Source organism: Petromyzon marinus, chromosome 27, assembly GCF_048934315.1.
Source record: "Petromyzon marinus isolate PM22_M1 ecotype Great Lakes invasive population chromosome 27, UKy_Petmar_22M1.pri1.0, whole genome shotgun sequence".
Lineage (NCBI taxonomy): Eukaryota > Metazoa > Chordata > Hyperoartia > Petromyzontiformes > Petromyzontidae > Petromyzon > Petromyzon marinus.
The window spans coordinates 6,617,656-6,639,751 of NC_133693.1; the positions used below are offsets into that span (position 1 = coordinate 6,617,656).

Sequence of the window (22,096 nt, forward strand, 5' to 3'; positions counted from 1 at the left end):
ACTCGGCGGACCCAATTCGATTCACGTTAATGGTCAACACCAGTGATGATTGTCTGAACCGGTCCTGGGTACCCCCTAGGTCGACTCAGCCTCAAATGAGTGTCTGGTGCGGCGTGTGAACATCACCACTGGGGAGACAAAGACAGCTGGGCCTAGTGTTGGCCACCCACCCCCTCGTGGGCCGTGCCGGCCTTAATAGGTGCACGCTAACAGCACAACATTCTGTTCAGGCTATAAAGGGATCTTTGTCTTTTGTGTATGTGGGTCAATGTGTATGGGCAGCAGTGGAGCAGTGGTTAGCACGCTGTGCTACGAACCCGGCCATCCGAGTTAGATTCCCGCTAATGGTCAACACCGGTGATGATTGTCTGAACTGGTCCGGGGCCTCCCCTAGGTTGACTCAGCCTCAAATGAGTAACTGGTGCGATTTGTAACCATCGCCACTCAGGAGACAAAGGCGGCCGGGCGTGGTGTAATCTACCCACCACCTCGTGTGCCGTGCCGGCCCTCATAGGTGCTCGCAAACAGCACTTGCACCAACAGTCTGTTAAGGCTACACGGGGGATCTTTGTTTATACTGAACTATTTGTATGTGGATAACGCAAAGCAAGCTCAAAATTCGCGTCGTTATCACTTCTCTGCAGGCTTAATTTCCCAACAACAAGAGCAACGCAAATCTGGCAATTCCTATGCGAACCTGTTGCGTGCCTCCTTTACGTCGACTCAGCCTGAACTGACGGCCGGGCTACGTGTGCGGCGTGTGTGGGACCAGGTGCGCGTGTCCCAGGAGGTGGAGGGGAGCCCGAGGTTGATTCGCGTGCTCGAGCCCGGAGATCATTTCGGGGAACTCGCCCTCATCCGGTACGCGCTCCTCCACCAGCGCTGACCTCTCGGGCCCTTCGGCCTTTCCCCGACGTTTCTCTTTGAGCGACAAAAAAAAAACGTCTGGTGACTTTCGCTGCAGAGGGGTTTTTGTGCCGCGGTGGCAAATGTTATTTACCTCGACCTGGTATACAGGAGGTCGTGGGTTCGATCTCGACCCTGACGCCTGCTGCTGTATATTTGGAGTTTGCGTGTTCTTTCTCCCCTTGGATTTCTCTTGCATGGATTTCCCTCCTGCTCCTCTGGGGTTTCCTTCCACATTTAGAAACGTGCGTTTAGAGTATATGACCGCGATACATTTCTACTTGACAAGTCGCTTAGTTGAGCCATCATTTGTCGTTTTTTAATGTTTGTGGGAGTGATTCCCGTTATGTATTGAGGGTCCTGATTTAATTTCCGATCACTTCTCTTTTACTCATGCCACATTACGGGAAGGGGAGTTGAGTCAAGGATTGAATGTGGACGTCGGGGATGATGCGACTGCAGGGCGGAGATGGGGGAAGCGATGTCTGAACCATTTCTTACCTTGCTGATGTCATCAAGGAGCATAAACCATCATGATGTGAACTCCGGTCATCCTCACTGCAGCGGCTTTTGGCTTCTCATTGAACAAAGATGGTGGTCACCGGGTCGCGCACTTTCGGATGCGCTTATTGTGACCGTCTCACTGTGTAACAAATTCTTATTTATTTTTTGTTCCTCGCTAGTAAGTGTTATTTTCTAATTGCTTATGCCTCAAAAGTACAGAAAATGGCTATTATTTCCCACAAACTTTGCTTTTGTGACCAGGACATTGATATTTAGAAATTTACCTATTTTCCAGAACATTCCAGATAGATTCACTGCTCAGTAAACTTGGAGTAGCTTCTAGAACATTCTAGAACTCTCCAGTAATATAAATAGTAGTATACATACAGCGGCTTTAAGCCCACCAGTTCAGTTTAGTTCCAGCTGCCTAAGTCGATACATATCTGCATTTTTCTGAGATGGCATCTAGAGGCTGCAAGCATTCGGCAGACGCATTTTGCTATGTGTGCGGTCAATTTATCAAGACAAGAGCGAAAAAGTACTGGAAGCATCTGCTAAGATGTGTGAGGCCTACAAGACATATTTCGGCATGCCTGTTGGGGATCAAGACAAACCCTGGGCACGTCATTTCACCTGCGAGCAATGCAAAAAAACTCTCGAAGGTAAGATGTACAACTGTTGCTCGGAATGTTATAAAATTTGTTACATTTTAAACTGTGAAAGTTTTTCATTTTAAAATGTTTAATAATTTTAAATATTATTGATTTTTTTTTTTTATCATATATGAAATATGTTGCGAGAATCTCTTACACATTAGTCATGGGTGAAATAAATGTATTTTTGTAGAATGGTACAGAGGTGAAAAGAGAGCCATGAAGTTCGCTATCCTAAGAATTTGGCGGGAACCCACTGACCACTCAAGCAACTGCTACTTCTGCATGGTGGACCCTTCCATACGTCGGACTGGCAAGCATGCACCTGCTATCACGTATCCGGACCTTCCTTCATCCATCGTCCCGGTGCCACATTGCCATGAGCTCTCCGTACCCACTCCTCCAGAGAGAGAGCAGCCGTCTTTAGAAGAGAGCAGCAAGTCAGAGAGCGAGGAAGACGTTGTAGATCCAGATGACAATTTCAGAGGTGGAGCTGAGGAGAGAAATCCATACTACCCCTACAAAAAATACCGCAACGACTTCATTAGAGATCTTGGTCTCACCAAGTCCAATGCCGAGCCTTTGACGTCTCGGCTCAAGTAGTGGAACTTGTTGGATGAAAGTGTCCAAGTTGCAGTTCAGAGCAAGCGTCACCAACCTTTTTGCAGCTTCTTCACCCGTCAAGATGGGCTCTGCTTCTGCCACAATGTTGACCCGTCTGTTCGAGGCAATCGGAATCGCCTGTAACCAGAATGAGTGGCGCCTCTTCACTGACAGCTCATCCAGGAGCCTCAAAGCCGTGCTGCTCCATAATGGTAACAAGTACCCGTCTCTTCCCCTGGCTCACTCGGTGCACCTCAAAGAGGATTACAACAGCATCAAGACCTTGCTGGACGTCTTCAAGTATGATGAGTACGGCTGGGAGGTCATCGGAGACTTAAAAATGGTGGCAGCCTTAAAGTACCTTCAAGACTTCTTCCCTAAGCTGTCTGAGGCAACGGTCAAAGCCGGTGTCTTTGTCGGACCACAGATAAAGAAGATCCTGGAGTGCAATGAATTACCCAGGAAGCTTAATAGTAAGGAGAAAACGGCTTGGAACAGCTTTGTCGAAGTGGTTCGTGGCTTCCTGTGCAATCACAAGATCGAAAACTACGTGGAGCTGGTTGAGACTGGTGAAGAACTACGACAAAATGGGCTGTAGGATGTCCCTCAAAGTCCATATCCTTGATGCTCATCTTGATAAATTCAAAGAGAACATGGGAGCGTACTCGGAAAGCAAGGCGAGCGCTTCCACCAGGATATACTGAACTTTGAACACCGCTACCAAGGACAGTATAACGAGAACATGATGGGAGACTACATTTGGGGGCTGATTCGTGAAAGTGATTTACAGTATAATCGTAAATCTCGAAAAACTACTCACATCTAAATCTTTTGTAGTCATTCTTGTATTACTTTAGTATAAATACATCTTCATTTTGATTCCTATGTTGTTTTTTTTCTGACTTTATGTGAACGACACAAATTCGCCCGTTTTCTCATTGAAAATAGGTCAATATCAAAATATCAAGGTCCTGGTCACAAAAGCAAAGTTTGTGGGGAATAATAGCCATTTTCTATACTTTTTAGGCAGATGCAATTACAAAATAACACTTACTACTCAGGAATAAAAATTGTGTTACATCTGGAACGCTCTTCCCTTCCGATATTAGGAAGTCACTGGAGCTATGCGCTTATACATCATCTAGATTGAAAGCTCATTTCTTTAGAACTGCTTTTTGTGTTCAGTTTGTTATCCTTACGGTGTGAAAGAAGTTCAACAGACATACAATTACTCATTGTTTTTTTCGGTAAAGTCACGTATGTAGAAATACAATAAAATTATATTAAAACAAAAACAATCACGACGTTTCGATCACAACGCAAGCGATCTTCATCAGGTGTCAAGAACAAATCACGGAGGTAAATACAACAAAAAGATGAGAGACGAGAATTCAACAAACCTGAAAAAACATTATGTGAAGCACATCCAGTCAGGCCAACAACACAGTTAGACACTTCCTGGCGGACCACGAATTTCAGAAGAGTGTTAAATTTCGTGTTCAACCTTTGGATTGCACATACCAGCATAGATAGAATGAAAAATACGAGGTACACGGTCAGTAGAAATACATATACAAGTCCACCAAGAGGTAAGGAGGCAGGAAAGACGGACAGGGAGGCAGAGAAAGGGGGGGGGGGAGGTCGGAAACGTCGTGATTGTTTTTGTTTTAATATAATTTTATTGTATTTCTACATACGTGACTTTACCGAAAAAAACCAATGAGTAATTTTATGCAGTCACGAAAGCTTCAATACTTTAGACATACAATTCTGGGTGAGTCCGCTTCACTGACCCGCACTGACCAGCGTGGTGAAGTTTGGTCAAACAAACCCTCATGACCGACGTAGAGTGCGGAGGCCATCATCCAGCAGTGGATCGACAATGGGCTGTGAATTGTTATTGTTCGTATACCTGCGACTGGGGCGTAGCTCTGGTCACACCCACTCCCTTCGTGCGCCGTTTGCCGGGCCTTCTTAAGCGCTCGCAAACAGCACTTGCCCCAACAATCTGTTAAGGCTTTACGGGGGATCTTTGTCTTTGGCAGGAATATGCGACGCACAGCAACCTGCACAGCGGTGGGAGCGGTCACCTGCCTCACGCTGCACAGCGAGTATGGATCCCAACACCTCGCAGCGCTCTCCAAACCCTCACCCCCTCCGAACATTATCCATTAACGTCAATGTACACGTAGCACGTGAGTACACAACATCAGCGGTAGTAGCGACATTATCATCCCAAGGGGAGTGCACTGGCCGGGCAGGTGGGGCCCCAAATATTTGATTTGTCTTGCACGGTCGCACCGAGCGGCTATTGTGTATCGCGGCCCCTCTTGCAGAATCACCATCATTACACTCACGGTCTCGAATATTTAACGCTGTATATCCCATGATGGTTATCAAGGGGGGGGGGGCAACTCATAGCTTTGGACACCGAAGGGGGCGAGGCACCCCCCACGCTCGTCACCGCTACTGCACAGCAGTTGCTCATCGGCGGCTCTCCTGGCTGGTAGACCCACGGGCCATGATGCTGCTTGTTGTAATGACCGGCGAAACGTCGTACTCAAATTTTAGATGTTGTGGGCTTACTCTCCGACACACCGGTGTGCCGAACTCGCAACGAATTGTCACGTTTTGCTTACGTGACAAACCTTACCAAGCAGGCTGTGTCGGGTGGTGGCGGGGTTTCACGACACATTTCTATTTACGCGATCTAACCCACAAAACCTCTTAACATGGATAACATTGATCGCGAATGCCCTACTACGTGTGAAAGAGACGGAACGCCCCCCTTTTGCAGGCCTTGTGCCGCACAGGGACATATCTGCCACTGGGGGGCGCCCCTTTCAAAGCATCTTGAGATGAGATGCCAAGCGCTCTTGAGACGCCCCGGTGTATAGCAGCGCGCTCTATATTAAACACGAATCACGATCGTTGGGAAGTTACTGTTAATGTGTGTGTGCGTGCGGGAAAGCGGTAGTGTAACGAACCTGGCGACCCGAATTCGATTCCCGCTCACGGCCAACATCAGTGACGATTGTCTGAACTGGTCCCGGGCCTCAAATGAGTACCTGGTGCGTGCATAAAAAAAAAACATCGTCACTAGGGAGACAAAGGCGGCTGTACGCGGTGCTGGTCACCCACCCCCTCGTGTGCCGTTCTGGTCTTCATAGGTGCCCGCTAACAGCACTTGGCCCAACAGTCTGTTAAGGCTACACGGGGGGTCTTTGTTGGTTGTTGGAGCAGTGGCGCAGTGGTTAGTGCACTGCACTACGAATTCCGGAAACCCCAACGTTTGATTCCCGGTCTGGGATCACATCGGTGATGATGATCCGAACCGGTTCTGGGCATCCCCTAGGTGAATTCAGCCTCAAATGAGTAATTGGTGCGGTGTGTAAACATCGCCACCCGCTCGTGTGCCTATTCCGGCTTTCATCGCTGCTCGCTAACAGCACTTGCCCCAACAGTCTGTTAAGGCTACACGGGGGATCTTTGTAGTATGTGTATGTATACGCAGCTGTGTGTGTGCGCTCGCGTGTTTGTTTACAGAGTGTTCACAGAGACAATCCCCTTGGAACAAATCGAATTCCCAACTGAGTGAGTGCCGTGGCATTAACACAATCCCTCCCACGTACATTCATATCCTCATGTACACACCACATGCATACACACACTATATAAACAATCCACACACTATCCATCAATCAGCTTCTGGAAACATGTACAGCCTTTCGCTGGATGGGGGGGGGGGGTCTCCCCAACACTTGTGCGGGTTGTTTGCAGTTTCAGTTTCATTTATTAGATATAACCCTGTGAGCCATGCGGCTCTTGACTCGGGTGGCACGGCAAAAAAAAACAAAAATATGAAAAAGAAACATCTTAAAGTGACTACACGCAACAGAAAAATCCAGGAAAAAAACAGCAAGGGTTACTTGCCCATTCTTCACCACACCCGGATTGGTGCTGGTGGAGAGCAACGTCCTTGGGCTATAGAAGGACAGATCAGCAGTAGACATCGCTGAGCCACCACCGCTTAGACCCTGAGTTCGAATCTGGGTTTCTGTCGCCCGTGATGAAACTGAGTTCTCAAGTCTAGCAAGTTGATGTTGTCAACCCGGTCACCAACGACTGCACAAGCAAATCGCATGAATTCGCTTTGTTCAATTACATAATTAGGCTTAATTGCCATGATGTTACGATCATTTTCTCTGTAGTTCTTATGATATGTATCGAACAACACTGCACTGTGATGCACTTTATTGCTGTGATAGAGTTTAAGCCCACTTCGCCACCCTGGCCTGCAACACTCCGGTAGTCCCAAGGCCTTCTCCCATCCGTGTGCTACTAACCAGGCTAAAAAAATACTGCTTAGCTTCCACGAGATTTGATGCGATCGGGCGCGCCAACGGGTTCTGTTGACAGACTCGGAGAGGTGACACGGAGCGTCTTGTTGTGCCCCTTAGGCTGGATTGCTTCACTCAGCCCGCGGTGGCGAACAGCGTGGCTACGTAGGTGACTACACCTTCGACGATTACACCCCCCCCCCCCACACACACCATAATTAATGACAACAAAGTATGTAACGATGTGATGTATTTATCCCTGGGTAAATACACTAAAACTGAACCTTTTTTATTTTACCAGGTAAGGCCCACTGAGTTATATGGTTATTTTTCAGAAGCGACCTGGCCACAAATAATAGCTCAACAAAGTGACTTATCGTGTGGAAATGTAAAGCACCCAAATACTCTAAACGCGTGTTTCTAAATGTGGAGGGAAAAACGGGAGGGCTCGGAGAAAAAGCCATACGACCACTGGAGAGAACCTGCAAACTCCAAATATACAGGCGTTGGGCTCGGAATCGAACCCACAACCTCCTGCATACCAGGCGAGGGAGTTAACATCTCGCCACCGCGGCGAGATTTTAACATTCCGACTTGTGGTGGCGATGGCATTGTACGAGTGGTGATGAGATTGTACGAGTCAGCTGTCTAGTGACGCACGGCTGTAATCCGGCGCTGTGGAAGCGAGGGTTGGTGGATCGCGACAATGTTGTGACACTCCCTTTTCCCGTGGGCGTCTAGGAGGTACCCATACCCTGGCTCGCCAGGAGGAGGTGGTACAATGAATGTGGACTCCCACCTGTTCCATCTGCACGTGATAGAGTGTTGCCCCCTCGCACGCGTGCGTCTTCTCCGGGCGCTCCAGTTTCCTCCCACGCGCGAAAGCTCCAAATCAAGTTTGACACCTTCATATATGAAGGTCCGCAGAGCTCGGGCGACGACAGAGGTGCGACGGCACGAGCGGCATTGGCCCACCAGCGTCCTTGGCCATGGTCACCCCCCGACGACCTCTCGTCCCCCAGAGTCAGCAGGGAGCGGCTCGTGGCCAGCGACACGGAGGAGGAGGAGGCGGCCGCTGCCGTGTGCTGCCTCTCGCACCTGCAGCCCGTGCGCTACGCCGACACGGACGAGCCCGTGACCCTGGGGGTCGGCGCGTTCGGCCGTGTAGACATGGTGAGGCAAAAAAGCCATCGCAACGGAGTTGGTGACGCTCGACGCGTTCGTCACGAACAGCAGCGGAAACGTTTCTTTCAGAATCGTTATTTATCCCGGAAGGATCCGATGTGCCGTGATGCTGTCTTTCATGGATGTCCAATAGTGTGGCCTTGATAGAGGGTAAAAGTGTTTAATAGGCGACGTTTCAGGAAATGGCCATTCACTAGAGCACATCAGCCAGAGAGGTAGAGGCCCATGGGCTGTGAATAAGGGCCATTGCCCGAAATGTCTATACTTTTAGGTGTCATTGACGAATGTGTTGAGGGTTTTTTTAAATTTGTTTTCGTTATTTGGGCTCGTGCACCACTGCAAACGCAGCAGCAAAATCACCAAATAATATTGAAATACATTTTTTTTAAAATGCCAACACCGTATTAAACGAAATCTGTTAAACTAAAACTAAACTATAAACGATGCTTATTTTAAATTTAGATTTAAAGCTTTCGTGACTGCAGTGATTCATATTCTTGGTTCTTTCGGTAAAGTCACGTTGAAGGTAAACAATAAAATAATAAAATATATAAAACAATAAAATTCTCACAACGTTTCGAGTGCAACACAAACAGTCATCATCAGGTGTGAAAACCAACGGCAAGAACATTTGAAAGAAGTGGCGGTTTGTATTTATTTATTTATTTTAAACCGTTAGCACCACGTATAGCGATTTGATGACGACCGTTTGTGTTATGGTCGAAACGTCGTGAGAATTTTTATTGTTTTATATATATTTTATTATTTTATTGTTTCCCTTCAACGTGACTTTACCGAAAGAGCTAAGAATATAGATGGACTCGTCCATCTAAACAAACTGTAAAATCGCTATCCGTGGTGCTAACGTTTAAAAATAAATAAATACAAACCGCCACTTCTTTCAAATGTTATTGCCGTTGGTTTTCACACCTGATGATGACTGTTTGTGTTGCAGTCGAAACGTCGTGAGAATTTTATTGTTTTATATATATTTTATTATTTTATTGTTTCCCTTCAACGTCACTTTACCGAAAGAACCAAGAATATGATTCTTATTTTACCAGGTAAGGCCCACTGAGTCGTATTGCTCTTTTTCAGAAGCTACATGGCCATAAATAATAGCCCAGCGTCGTGGCATTTATCGCAGTCAGATAATCTAGACGCACGTTTCTAAATGTGGAGGGAAAAACCTGGAGGATCCGGAGAAAAATCCACGCAACCGCGGGGAAAACGTGCAAACTCTAAATATGCAGGAGTCAGGGTCAGGATCGAAACCTACGACCTCCTCCATACCAGGAGAGGTAGATAATATCTCGCCACCGCGGCACCCCTTGGCCCTGTTGGGTGGAGGAGGTCGAGACGACACACACACACCACTGGCATCTTACTCGCAAGTCAATCGGGACCCGATCTGACACGCGATCACGGCCGCCCCGGCATGACACAGGTTTGCTGCGGAAGCACCGTGTTCGCCCTCAAGAAGGTCGGCAAGGCCAACGTCGTGCAGCTGCACCAGGAGGAGCACGTGCGCGCCGAGCGGCACATCCTCGCCGACGCCCGGTCCCCCTTCATCGTCAGGTGTGTGAACTTCTTCCTCATCCAGCGTCGTCGACGTCCAGCGTAGAACGATTGCAACGCCCGGTCCACAAACGCGAAGGGCAAGTCGTGGCGATACCACTCCGCTTGCTCCTGACGCGGTCGTCTGCCTTGACCGCCTGGATGTGAAATTGTAGTTGTCGCTGTGTCTACATCAGCGGTATGGTAAGAAGGAGAACGTCATCATCGTCGTCATCATCGTTATATTCTGAATCGTATTTACAGCTGCTATCATCAGACTAATGAAAAGCGATCGTTAACCAGACTATGCGTTGTGTTTTGACCGACCGTCTGTGTTGCTTTATATGGTTTCCAAATTTTGCTAAACCCTGTTTGTTTGGTGTGCTTCTCTCTCTGTGTCCCCTGTTGTATCTGTGTTAGTTCCCCCCTACTTGGGTGTCTGTATATACATCTGGGGTTATGTGTTTCCTCTCTCTCGTAAATTTAGCTCTTCTGTACCTGATGATGGCTGCTTGTGTTGCAACCGAAACGTCGTACGCTATTATGTTATTTTATTATTTCTTATTTATACGTGACTTTACCGAAAAAAACAAAGAATGGTCATTTCTTTGTCAGTGGGCAAACGTACAAAATCAGCAGGGGATCAAATACTTTTTTCCCTCACTGTAGATATAAATGCTCAACCCGAGATATGAATGCCGTGAAATTTACTTTACCTTTGTGCTGTTCGCCTTTTTGGAGTTCTCTGGTCTAACACTGGCAGTTGAAACAAGGCCAGAAAGGAGAATGTCTCTGGTGCAGGCCAATCAGCTCCAAGGACAACGCATACATTATCAAAGCATTTTGGTTTGCAAGCATGATGTGTGGTTAATGCAGACCTGATACAGTGCAATAGGTGTCTATTTAGTCATTGGACTTTCAATGAATAAATTGCCAGTTAGATTCAATCTCCCAGCGCTGCGGTGAAAACAATAGGGCAAGTTTCTCGAATCAGAAAACCACGAGGTTCAAACAATGCACAAAACCGTGTAAAATGTATTCAGCCTTTGTGTTATGAGGTTATTATATGATATTTTTTTAATGAATTAAATAATTTTTAGCATCTGTTTTATTATTAGCGCTATTACCATTACCCTAGTGAAGCCCTCATATATTGCTCGTATGAAAGAAGTAACACTATCGGAAACGCATCCCCATATATACAATGGTACAACAACCCCTTTTAGCGCTGATTGTGTTAGCACTCAATGTCTCCAGGAATGCATCTTGAGTGCTAAGCGAGGTCTGCCTGTACATGGAAAACCCATCAGCAGTTCCTGAAGCAATGCATTGTGGTCCTCTTGGGTCACAATCATAAACAATTTGAGCAAATCCTCACCCCCTCCTGATCCTCATCCCTACAAATCCTCATCATCCCATACAAATCCTCATCATCCTATAGAAATCTTCACCCCCTACAAATCCTCACCCCCTACAAAGCCTCACCCCCTACAAAGCCTCACCCCTACACATCCTCACCCCTACACATCCTCACCCCCGACCTTGTCCGCAGGCTCTACCGCGTGTTCAGGGACAACAAGTTCGTGTATTTTCTTCTGGAGATGTGCGAGGGAGGGGAGCTTTGGAGCAAGCTGCGTGACGCGTGAGTACACCATCATCATCATCCACATCATAATCACCATCGTAATCATCTCAGTAGCAGTAGCGACTGTGTGAGCATTTGTGTACATGCCCGCGTGTGTGTGTGTGTGGAACGGGAGAGTGAAGCGGTTAACGCGCTGCAATACGAACCTGGCGACCCCAGTTCGATTCCCGCTCATGGCCAACACTGGTGACCATTATCTGAACCGGTTGTGGGCCTCCCCTAGGTCGACTCAACCTCAAATAAGTACTTGGTGCAGTATGTAAATGCGTGACCGGCACCGGGTGGGACAAAGTGCGGCCGGGCGTGGCTTGCCGACCACCCACAGCATCGCGAGACGTGCCGGCTTGCTTTAGAGGAGCGCTCGCTACAACAGCGCTTGCCCCACGCGTGGTGGGTGAACCTTTGCCTTTGCCTGTGCACAGGGGGAAGTTCGACGAGACGACGGCCGTGTTCTGCTGCGCGTGCGTGGTGGAGGCATTTGACTACCTGCACACGCGCGGCATCATCTACCGCGACCTCAAGCCCGAGAACCTCATGCTGGACCGATACGGATACATCAAGCTCGTAACAGCTCTCACACACACACACAGATCCCCCGTGTAGCCTTAACAGACTGTTGGGGCAAGTGTTGTTAGCGAGCACCTATGAAGGCCAGCACGGCACACGAGGGGGTGGGTGGCCAGAAACACGCCCGTCCGCCTTTTTTATCCCTAGTGGCGATGTTTACACACCGCACTAGGTACTCGTTTTGAGGCTTAGTCGACCTAGATGAGGCCCAGGACCGGTTCAGATAATCGTCGTTGGTGTTGGCCGTGAGCGGGAATCGAGCTCGGGTCCCCGAGTTCGTAGCGCGGCGTAGCGCTAACCGCGACACTACCGCTCCGCACTACACACAAAGACAAAGATCCCTCGTGTAGCCTTAACATACCATTGGGGCAAGTGCTGTTAGCGAGCACCTATAAAGGCCGGCACGGCACACGAGGGGGTTGGTGGGCCAGCACCACTCCCGGCCGCCTTCCTGGCAAATACGAACCCGGTGACCTTTGGAAGAACGTTAATCAACCAGGTAGGATGTTGACTGTTGTGTTAGCCGACCCTTTGGGTTTTATTGCATTTTATTCCTAAGATTGCGATGTTTGTTTTCCCATTCATTCGTACCTGATGATGGTGACTTTACCGAAAGAACCAAAGGGTAATTCCTGCAGTCACGAAAGCTTCGAATCTAGGTGTTAAGATGTTCAAGCACAAAATAGTTACCTATCGCAAGGCATCAAGGCTGCATTAACAACACATACCTGCGGCGATAGTTATCTTAGGTTGGTGTTTGCACATCTTAACGTCTGTTTTAATGCCAGGAAAGGTAAAGCCTTTTTATTTTATTCAAGCGCAATGATAGCAATAATTATGAAGGTAAGAATCCCTCTTCACGAATCAATCGCCCGATATCAGCTGGCATCCGTGGACCCTCTGGGGACACCGTCCCGCTCAAAGGAAAGAAAAAGAGGCAGACTTTATAAGGGAAACATGGGAACCCATTCCAGAATAACCACATCCATGATCCAAGATTTTTTGGGTTAGATCGCGTAAATATAAATGCGTCATTAAACAACCACATTGTAACCAACCCCACCTGGCACCAGAGATCCTCGGGCCCCAGCGTGACCAGGACACACACCTTGTGACAACCTCCACCCAGTGGTACAACGATCTATTTCAACGGGATGGCTACGCAAGATACCACTGTGGGCAATCCCCCCCTCCTCCTTTCTCCTGTCTCACTTTGTAGGCTACAACTATATATTTTAGTTGCACCGTGTATTCGGTTTAGAGGTAGCCAGTCTCACGGTGACAGCATCAATAAAAACAGATGTAAAGGTACAATACGCGCAATGAAGTGATCGTGCGTCTTGCTTTCAGGCATGTGTCAGCAAAGAAGCCTGGCGGTCTTCAGTAACAAACACCAGCAGTAGCGCCGCTATATTTTTACACTCGATAGTAATGCATAAAATGAATGTGCCGCCCCTCGTCCTCGCCCTTCCCCCCCCCTCAGGGAGATTTTGGCTTTGCAAAGAAGCTGCCGCGGGGAGAGAAGACCTACTCGTTCTGCGGGACTCCCGAGTACCTGGCGCCCGAGGTTCTCCGCAACGAAGGTCACGACTTCGGGGTCGACTTGTGGGGGCTGGGAATCCTCGCCTACGAGCTGCTCACGGGATCGTGAGTGCGCAGAGATATAGACAAAGATCCCCCCGCTACCCCCTAACGCCCCGCCGTTCCGCCGCCGCATGGCCTTTAACAGACTGCTGGGGCAAGTACTGTTAGCGAACACCGAGAGACGGTCGGCACGGTACACGAAGGGGATTTGGGTGGCTAACAACCACGCCCGGCCCGCCTTTGCCTTTCTCGAGTGCTGATATTGTACACACAGAGCAGCAGGTGCTCATTTAAGGCTGAGTCGACCTGGAGGAGAGGCCCAGGACCGATTCAGATATTCGCCACTGTTATTGGTCGTGAATGGGAATCGGCACACAAGTTGGCCGGGTTCTGAGCGCAGTGCACTAATCACTGCGCCAAATCCAGGCTGCTTTTGAACATGCTTTGCTGCCACGTTTGCCCAAATTTTGACCGCGACTTTTGAAGTAGAACATTTAAATATGAATTAACAACTTCGCGGTGCCATCATCATCAGTATTGGAGAAAACCATCATCATCCTCAGCCACAACATCTTTCTTCAGCTGGGGCATCATCATGAAGGATAACAGCACATTGCAGCGTGAAGATTCGCACACTCATCATCATCATTATCGCCATCGTCGTGTTTGTTATTGGTCCGTATTGTCGTGTCTTCTTCACGTTGCCTGCCCCCCCCCCGCCCCCCGCCTGTTCAGCCCCCCGTTCACCAGCTTGGACCCCAACCGGATCTACAGCAAGATCCTGGAGGGCAACGTGATGTATCCCCTCTACGTGGGGGACAGCGCGCGTTCCTTCGTCCACAGGATGTGCAGGTGAACGGCACCAATCAGCACCGGCAGCGCTAATCCAGCATGGCACACGCGACCAGAGACACAGCTACCGCACGCGGCCACTACGCTTGGTCGTCCCACACGGCTGCCTCATGAAGTTGTTTTTTCTTCGTCATTTATTTATAACCTGCTTTTTGTGTTTAGTTTGTTGTCCTTCCCCCGCATCTCTGATTAGCGCGGTTGGCTACATACGGTGCGAAAGAAGTTCAACATACGTACATACAACTACCACACAGGGTTACCATACACTGCTGCTACACGTTATCACCACACACAGCCAGTATACACAGTGACTCCATACAGCTAATTTCAATGACACACATACTGTCACACACACCAACCACACAAACTCATCACACACACACCTGTCATACACACCACACACACCCTTCATACACACTTACCACACACACACACCTGTCATACACACTTACCACACACCCGTCATACACACTTACCACACACATACACCTATTATACACACTTATCACATACATATAGACACTCATCATACACACTTACCACACACACACACCCTTCATACACACTTATCACATACATATACACTCATCATACACACTTATCACACACACACCTGTCATACACACTTATCACATACATACAGACACACTCATCATACACACTTACCACACACATACACCTATCATACACACTTATCACACACACACACACACCTGTCATACAAACTTACGACACACACGCCTGTCATACACACTTATCACATACATACAGAAACACCCATCATACACACTTACCACACACACACCTGTCATACATACTTACCACACACACCTGTATGGCCTCCTACTACGCAGACCCACCACAAACCCCGCTACGCACACTGCCCTGGTGCGCGGTGGTGTGCCTGCCTGTGTCACGTGTTGTGCGGTGGTGTGCCTGCCTGTGTCACGTGTTGTGCGGTGGTGTGCCTGCCTGCATCACGTGTTGTGCGGTGGTGTGCCTGCCTGCGTCACGTGTTGTGCGGTGGTGTGCCTGACTGCGTCATGTGGTGTGTGTGTGTGTTGTGCACACAACAGACCACGTCCTGGGCAGAGGCTGGGCAACGGCAAGAATGGGCTGGCGAGCGTGCGGAACCACAGGTTGATGCGTAGAGACACTCGCAGAGACACCGTCAGTTCGAAGCGTACGGTTTTCCGGCCAACGCTACTTTCGGGCTAGCCATCAAACAAAGACGGTCGCATTCAAATGCGTTTCTGCGGCCGTCTGGAACGCTACTCCGATATAAGGACGCCACTTGTTAACCATCTAGATTGAACACTCATTTATTTACAACTACTTTTTGTGTTTAGTTTGTTGTCCTTCCCCCGCGCCTTTCGATAAGCACGGTTGGCTACGTATGGTGCGAAAAAAGTTCAAAATACATACAGTACATACACGATGTCTCTGTTATGATGGATTTTTCCCATCATTTACAGATTCGAGTCACGGTCTACATATATATTTTTACAGTACGATTTCAAATTTCAGCATATGACGATTATCGCTATATAAATTTCCCATAATTGTTCTTGCATTTCACATTTTTATTATGTTTTTTTGCGGTAATTTGCTGAACTCCTTATATGCACGAAAATGGATAATTAAAAAAAATCCTCAAATGCACCTTCGCTCAACCCGATTAAACCACGAGTCTTCGAATCACTGCAACTTTAGAATCTGTCACTCCCATAACGCACGTGGTGCAAGTGACACGGGTTTCAAACTGTTACAATTAAAATGGTAACGTCTTATTATTGCCATGGCATCACCCAGTAAACATGGAACTGTTGACCCAACGTTGGGTCAACCACATGCCAACGTTGACTCAATTACTGGGCAATTACTGCAGAATCTATATATATTTAAAGGCATAAATGTGTAATGGACAAGGGCTATTTAGTTACAACTTTAATTCCAGAGTTATTTCATGAATCATTTATCAGGAAATAAAAACAAAACATCAAAGAAATCTGAAGTGAGCTATGGTCATTAGGATGCAACAATATTTTGCAAAACGGACGACGCGATTATCGTGGATAGCATATCGTGCGATTTAGCGTTGTATCGCCACATCGCGGCAACCCCCGTTCAGACACGCGCACATTATGCAAACACACATGCACAGACAACGATCCCCCATATAACCATTCACGAAATGTTGGGGCAAATGCTGTTAGTGAGCACCCGTGACGGCCAGCATGGCCAACGAGGGGGGTGTGCGGCCAACCACCACGCCCGGCCGTCTTTGTCTCCCACAGTGCTGATGTGTACAAGCTGCACCAGGTACTCATTTGAGGCGGAGTCGACCTAAGAGACGCCTGGGGACACGCTGATGTCACCACTGAAGTTAGCCGTGGCCATGCGCACGTAGGTTTCGCTGCTGGCGCCGTCACAATAATGACGTCGTGACCTCGGCTCCCTTCCTGTCCTCCCCCCTTGTGCTCTGCGTCACAGTTGGTTCCGAAACGTTGACTGGAGGAAGCTGCAGTCGTGTCAGATCGAGGCGCCCACCGCTCGACTCATCCGGAAGGTGAGCGCCCAGCACCCCCAGGCAGGACCCCTGCTGAGAGCGAGGCTTAAGCCTCGGCGAGGATTTCGCGGCTAACGATAGCGGGCTTAGAGGAGGAGGTGCCATCGTTCAGAGGCTGGTGATGGCGTTGCCCATGATGATGATGGTGGTGGTGGTGATGATGGAAGTGAAGATATTATTGCTGTTGATGATTGCGCTGCGGCCGCTGTTACTGCTGCTGCTGCTGGTAAAATATAACGTTGACTACGTTAATACTTCCGCTGCGGTTGCTGCTGACGACGATGATGACAAAGATTGTGTACATGGTGAGGATGATATTGTTTAGAGTCCCTTAGCATGCCAAGTGGTTGATGGGAGCGCGTCTTTATATTTACATGAATCGCACCTACAAACTGCCGTTTTGTGCACTGATCCCATGATGTATGTTGAACTTCTTTCGCACCGTACGTCGCCCCGTGCCAATCGCACCTCCATTAAGTGAAGGCTCTGCCCACTCATGCATATGTAAATTAGCAAGAACCTCGTTAAACTGCACACACTAAAAAGACACATCCACTCAAAACAACACCAACAGTAACACAAAGCATCTGCAGACGCTCACAGATAATTTTGGCTTGTTGTGTTTTAATGCAACAATAACGCAAAGTAGATTTTTCTGTATCAGCTCATTAGGTTCATGATGGGACCCAATGCTGAGCCGTGCCAGCATGGGGCCATTACGGGTTTGGTGATTTTCCACTGGACATTTGTTGTGCTGATCCAGAAGATTAATAAAATTACATCCGGCGGGCTGGATCGTTGGGACTCTGAAGTGACGAAAATTCGGACCGGTCCTGGGCCTCCACTAGGTCGACTCAGCCTCAAATGAGTACTTGGTACGGTGTGTATAACATCGCCACTGGGGAGACAAAGGCGGCCGGGCGTGGTGCTGGCCACCCACCCCCTCGTGTACCGTCCCTGACTACATAGGTGCTCGCTAACAGCATTTCCCCCAACTGTCTTTTACAAGCTATACGGGGGATATTTTTCTCTATTTTGTGTGCGTGAATGTGTATATATATGTGTGTGTTTGTTACGTCGCCAACACGCATCTGCAGTTTAAAAAAATATGTTACACGTGCGTCGGCTTAGCTCAATGCGTGCCTTGGTATGGCTCAGATGTGCCAGTGGAATATTGATGATAGCAGCACCTTACATATCACTGTTTATGCCTATTGAGTATGCGGATCGCGCATTTGTCAATTGTGGTTATTTTCAAGAACGTAACTTCCGCGCGATGGGCAAGGGTTTGCTGTATTGACGAGATGTTAACTACCTCGCCAGGTATACAGGAGGTCATGGGTTAGATCCTGACCCTGATGCTTGCCTGCTGTATATTTGGAGTTTGCGTGTCTCTCTCTCTCTCATCATCATCACGGTGGCTAGGATATGTTAACTACCTCGCCTGGTGTACAGGAGGTCGTGGTGTCTCTCTCTCCCTGTGGTTGCGTGGACTTTTCTCCGGGTCCTCCGGGTTTTCTCTCCACATTTAGAATCAACGTCACCACGCGTTTAGAGCATTTGGCTGTGAAACATTTCCACGTGTTGATCCACTTTGTTGAGCTATGATTTGTGGCCAGGTCGCTTCTGACAAAAAATAGCCATATAACAGCTCAGTGGGTCTTACCTGCTAAAATAAAAAAAGTGTACAGTTGAATTTAGTTTCATATCTGCGGTGATCTCAGCACTGCCAACTGTCAAGCGTTGATGTCGTTGCAGGGTTCCCCTTACGTCAACTTTGACCGCCTGCCCCGCGACTCGCAGGAGCCACCAGACGAACTCTCCGGATGGGACATCGACCTGTGCACTTAAGACGATGCATATCTCCACGCGTGCGTGCGTCCGTGCGTGTCTACGTGTGTACAAGGCGCAGTGGTTAGCGCACCGTGCTGAGAAACAACGGCGACCCGAGTTCGTTTCTCGCACGTGGCCGACATTGGTGAAGAATATCGGAGCTGGTCCTGTGCCCTCCCCTAAGTCGACTCAGCCTTAGATGAGTACCCGGCGTGTGTAAATAGCACCGCTGGAGAGCCAAAGGCAGCTGGGCGTGGTGCTGGCCACCCACCCTGTGGTGTGCCGTTATCAACCTTAATAGGTGCTCATATAAAGCACATGCTCTAACAGTCTGTTCCGACACTCTACGGGGATCTTGTCTTTTTACAAATGTGCAAGTGTACGTCTGTATATGTGTATGATTGTATCTGTATGTGTCTCCTCGTATGCCTGTGTATATCTCGGAGACAAAGGTCAAAGGTTGCCGGGAGTAGTGCTGGCCACCCATGCCCTCGTGTGCCGTGCCGGCCTTCGAAGGTGCTCGCTAGCAGAACTTGTCTCAACAGTCTGTTAAGGTGGGAGGGGCCTTTGTCTTTGTGTGTATGCGTGGGTATATCTTAGTGTGTGCTCGGGAAACGGTGGTGCAGTGGTTCGCATACTGCACCACGGAATCAAGACACCCGAGTTCAGTTCCGAGCCATGATCACCATCAATGGCGAGTAGTAAACAACTGTCCTCGGCCGCTCCTAGGTCGACTCAGCCTTAATAGTATACCTGTTGTCTTACCTGTATATATCGGCACTGGGGGAGACAAAGGCGGATAGGCGTGGTGTTGTCCACACCGCCCCCTCGCGTGCGCTGCCAGCCTAAACAGGTGCTCGTTGACTGACAGCACTTGCCCCAACAGTCTAGAGGCTGTACGAGGGATCCTTTGTTCTTAGGCCTACAGAGAAAATGAGTGTTAGATTTTCGTTTGTGGAGAATATTAACGGAAGAGATCAGCAGACGGTAGTTTCTTTCACACGTCTCTTTGCGTAGAAAATAAAATTTTGAAATAAAAAAACAATATTTCTTTGTAAGATGCACGAGGCCCCGAGGCCTTCTGGGAGTGCGTCATTTTTCGGTAGCATCGATTCGGCGCAAGCAAAACTCACTCCCCTGTGCAGAATTAGTATTTTTATGGTTTAAATTGCGTACACAGGTGACGTACATAATGGTAGGTTTAGTATCTTAATCGAATGTTGACGCGTTAACGATGTGAACGGTACAGTTATTGCACACAAGTTGGTCTTATTATTATGATTGAGAATGTAACACTTCAACACAGTGCTGCAAATAAATATGATTGATGGTATTAGAGTTTCCAAGATTAAAAAAATATATCTTCACAAAAGAATCAGTTGCGTGTGTGTGTGAAGTATGTGTGGAGTGTGTGTGGAGCATGCATGAGTGTATGGAGTGTGTGTGTAGCATGCATGAATGTGTGTATGTATGTATAGCATGCATGAGTGTGTGGAGTATGTGTGTGTGTAGCATGCATGAATGTGTGTATGTGTGGCATGCATGAGTGTGTGGAGTGTGTGTGTGTGGCATGCATGAGTGTGTGGAGTATGTGTGTGTGTAGCATGCATGAATGTGTGTGTGTGTGGAGCATGCATGAGTGTGTGGAGTGTGTGTGTTGCATGCATGTGTGAAGCAAGCATGAGTGTTGCGCCCGAAACGTCGTGATTTAATTTATTTTATTTTATACCTACGTGACTTTACCGAAAAAACCAAAGAGTATGGCTCCCTGCAGTCACGAAAACTTCAAATCTACATGAATTTTACTTGTGTTTTTTAATGTAAAAAAATGAAGTTAGGTAAACTAACCTGATTGAACTTCCCCAAACGCTAAGATCTAAATGTTTCCGCCTCTCGAAAAAAAACCGTACAGCTGCGTTTAAAAAAATAAATGATGTTCCGGGAATATCAATACATTTGCATTCCTGGTATTTAGAGAGAGAGAGACGTGAATGCGTTTTATCACCAGGCATGGGGGGGCTGGGTGGTACACGGAAATGTTTGGATCGGCTGAGTGGGACATCACGGAAGTTGAGTAGAGGTGGAGGATTGAATGTGGACGTCGGGGCTGATGAGAGGGCAGGGAGGACATGGGGGAAGCGATGTCGGAGCCAATTCTTGCCCAGTCCACTTCACTAACCCGCACGGACCAGCGTGGCGAAGTATGGTCAAACGAACCCTCATAACCAACGTGGCGTAGGGAGGCCATCATCCAGCAAAGAGCTATACAGCTCAGTGGGCCTTACCTGGTAAAATGAAAAAAGTTTAGAAGAGTTTAGAGCAGTGGTTCATAACCTGGGGTGCACGCAACCCCTTGGGGGTGCGAGATGCCCTTTCTGGGGATGCGAGACATGGCCAGATTTTCTTAGAAGGTAAATAATCGAAACACAAACCTACGTATTTAGTAACATAACCCTTTTTTTAAAAAACAAATGAGAACCAAAGGGGTGCAAGGCAGCGCTAAAGGTTATGAGCGCCACAGGTTTAGAAGTAGCGTCAGTCTCCGATTGGCTGGTGGCCTCTTCACTCGCTTGCCCTTTGCTTTTGTTGCTCGCGGCGCCACCCGCAGCTCAAAGCAGCAGCAGCAGCGGCACCACGTGTGGCCGGGTTCCCAGGCCGCCGTGGGCGAACGCAGCAGCGTAGGATCGGCAGGGATCTCGGCAATTCGCTGCTCGGGAAAGGACTCGAACCCGAACTGCGGAGGTGTGCAGACAGTGGGGGAGACAAGAGAAGGGAGGGGATATTAGGGAGTTACCACAAGAACAGCAGCATCCCGATGGCCCCAGATCGCATTCGGTCTCGGAAGCTAAGCATTATTTTTTTTGGGCCTGGTTATAGATAAGGATTTGCTTAGATGCCTCAGCAACTCAAAGCACCGCACGTCTTATATGAACAATTACAAAGCCCTGCTGCAGTCTAGTCTCGGGGATCCCCCCCCCCCCTCCCAGTGGCAGTTATCCCTGTGCAAAACGATGTTTACGCTGGTGTTCTTCACTAATTTTCAGAGGGGGGGGGGGCACTTTTTGCCGATAAGACATCAGTGTGAGGGCAGCCATACATTTGAAACGGTTGGGAGTTTGAGCCCGCGCGACGGGGTGTTTTGATATTTGCGTGTTACCAGGAGCTGCACGAAAGGCCACCAGGGCCTGCCAGTGGTCCGCGTGCCTTGCAATGGACGCCAGTTTACGCAGCACCGGACTGTAAATGGGCACTAATCTGCTATCAGGAGGCGTTATTGGGTTTGGAATTTTGCAGACTT

At 48.4% G+C, this 22,096-nt stretch overlaps 1 protein-coding gene across 5 annotated transcripts in view; it reads left to right on the plus strand.

The window, feature by feature from the left end:
- LOC116946601 (cGMP-dependent protein kinase 1-like) overlaps nt 1-20,131 on the plus strand; it is a 38,948-nt gene extending 18,817 nt beyond the window's left edge. For all 5 annotated transcript variants that reach the window (XM_032961661.2, XM_076070057.1, XM_076070059.1 and 2 more), the window contains 13 exons: nt 773-861; nt 4,712-4,777; nt 6,213-6,260; nt 7,127-7,171; nt 8,029-8,179; nt 9,639-9,769; nt 11,301-11,390; nt 11,816-11,957; nt 13,444-13,607; nt 14,280-14,396; nt 15,473-15,535; nt 16,890-16,965; nt 18,724-20,131. In XM_032961661.2, coding sequence (XP_032817552.2) covers nt 773-861; nt 4,712-4,777; nt 6,213-6,260; nt 7,127-7,171; nt 8,029-8,179; nt 9,639-9,769; nt 11,301-11,390; nt 11,816-11,957; nt 13,444-13,607; nt 14,280-14,396; nt 15,473-15,535; nt 16,890-16,965; nt 18,724-18,816 — 1,275 coding nt within the window. In that variant the 3' untranslated portion in view covers nt 18,817-20,131. The remainder of the gene's footprint in view (nt 1-772; nt 862-4,711; nt 4,778-6,212; nt 6,261-7,126; nt 7,172-8,028; nt 8,180-9,638; nt 9,770-11,300; nt 11,391-11,815; nt 11,958-13,443; nt 13,608-14,279; nt 14,397-15,472; nt 15,536-16,889; nt 16,966-18,723) is intronic.
- Nucleotides 20,132-22,096: the final 1,965 nt, after the last annotated feature.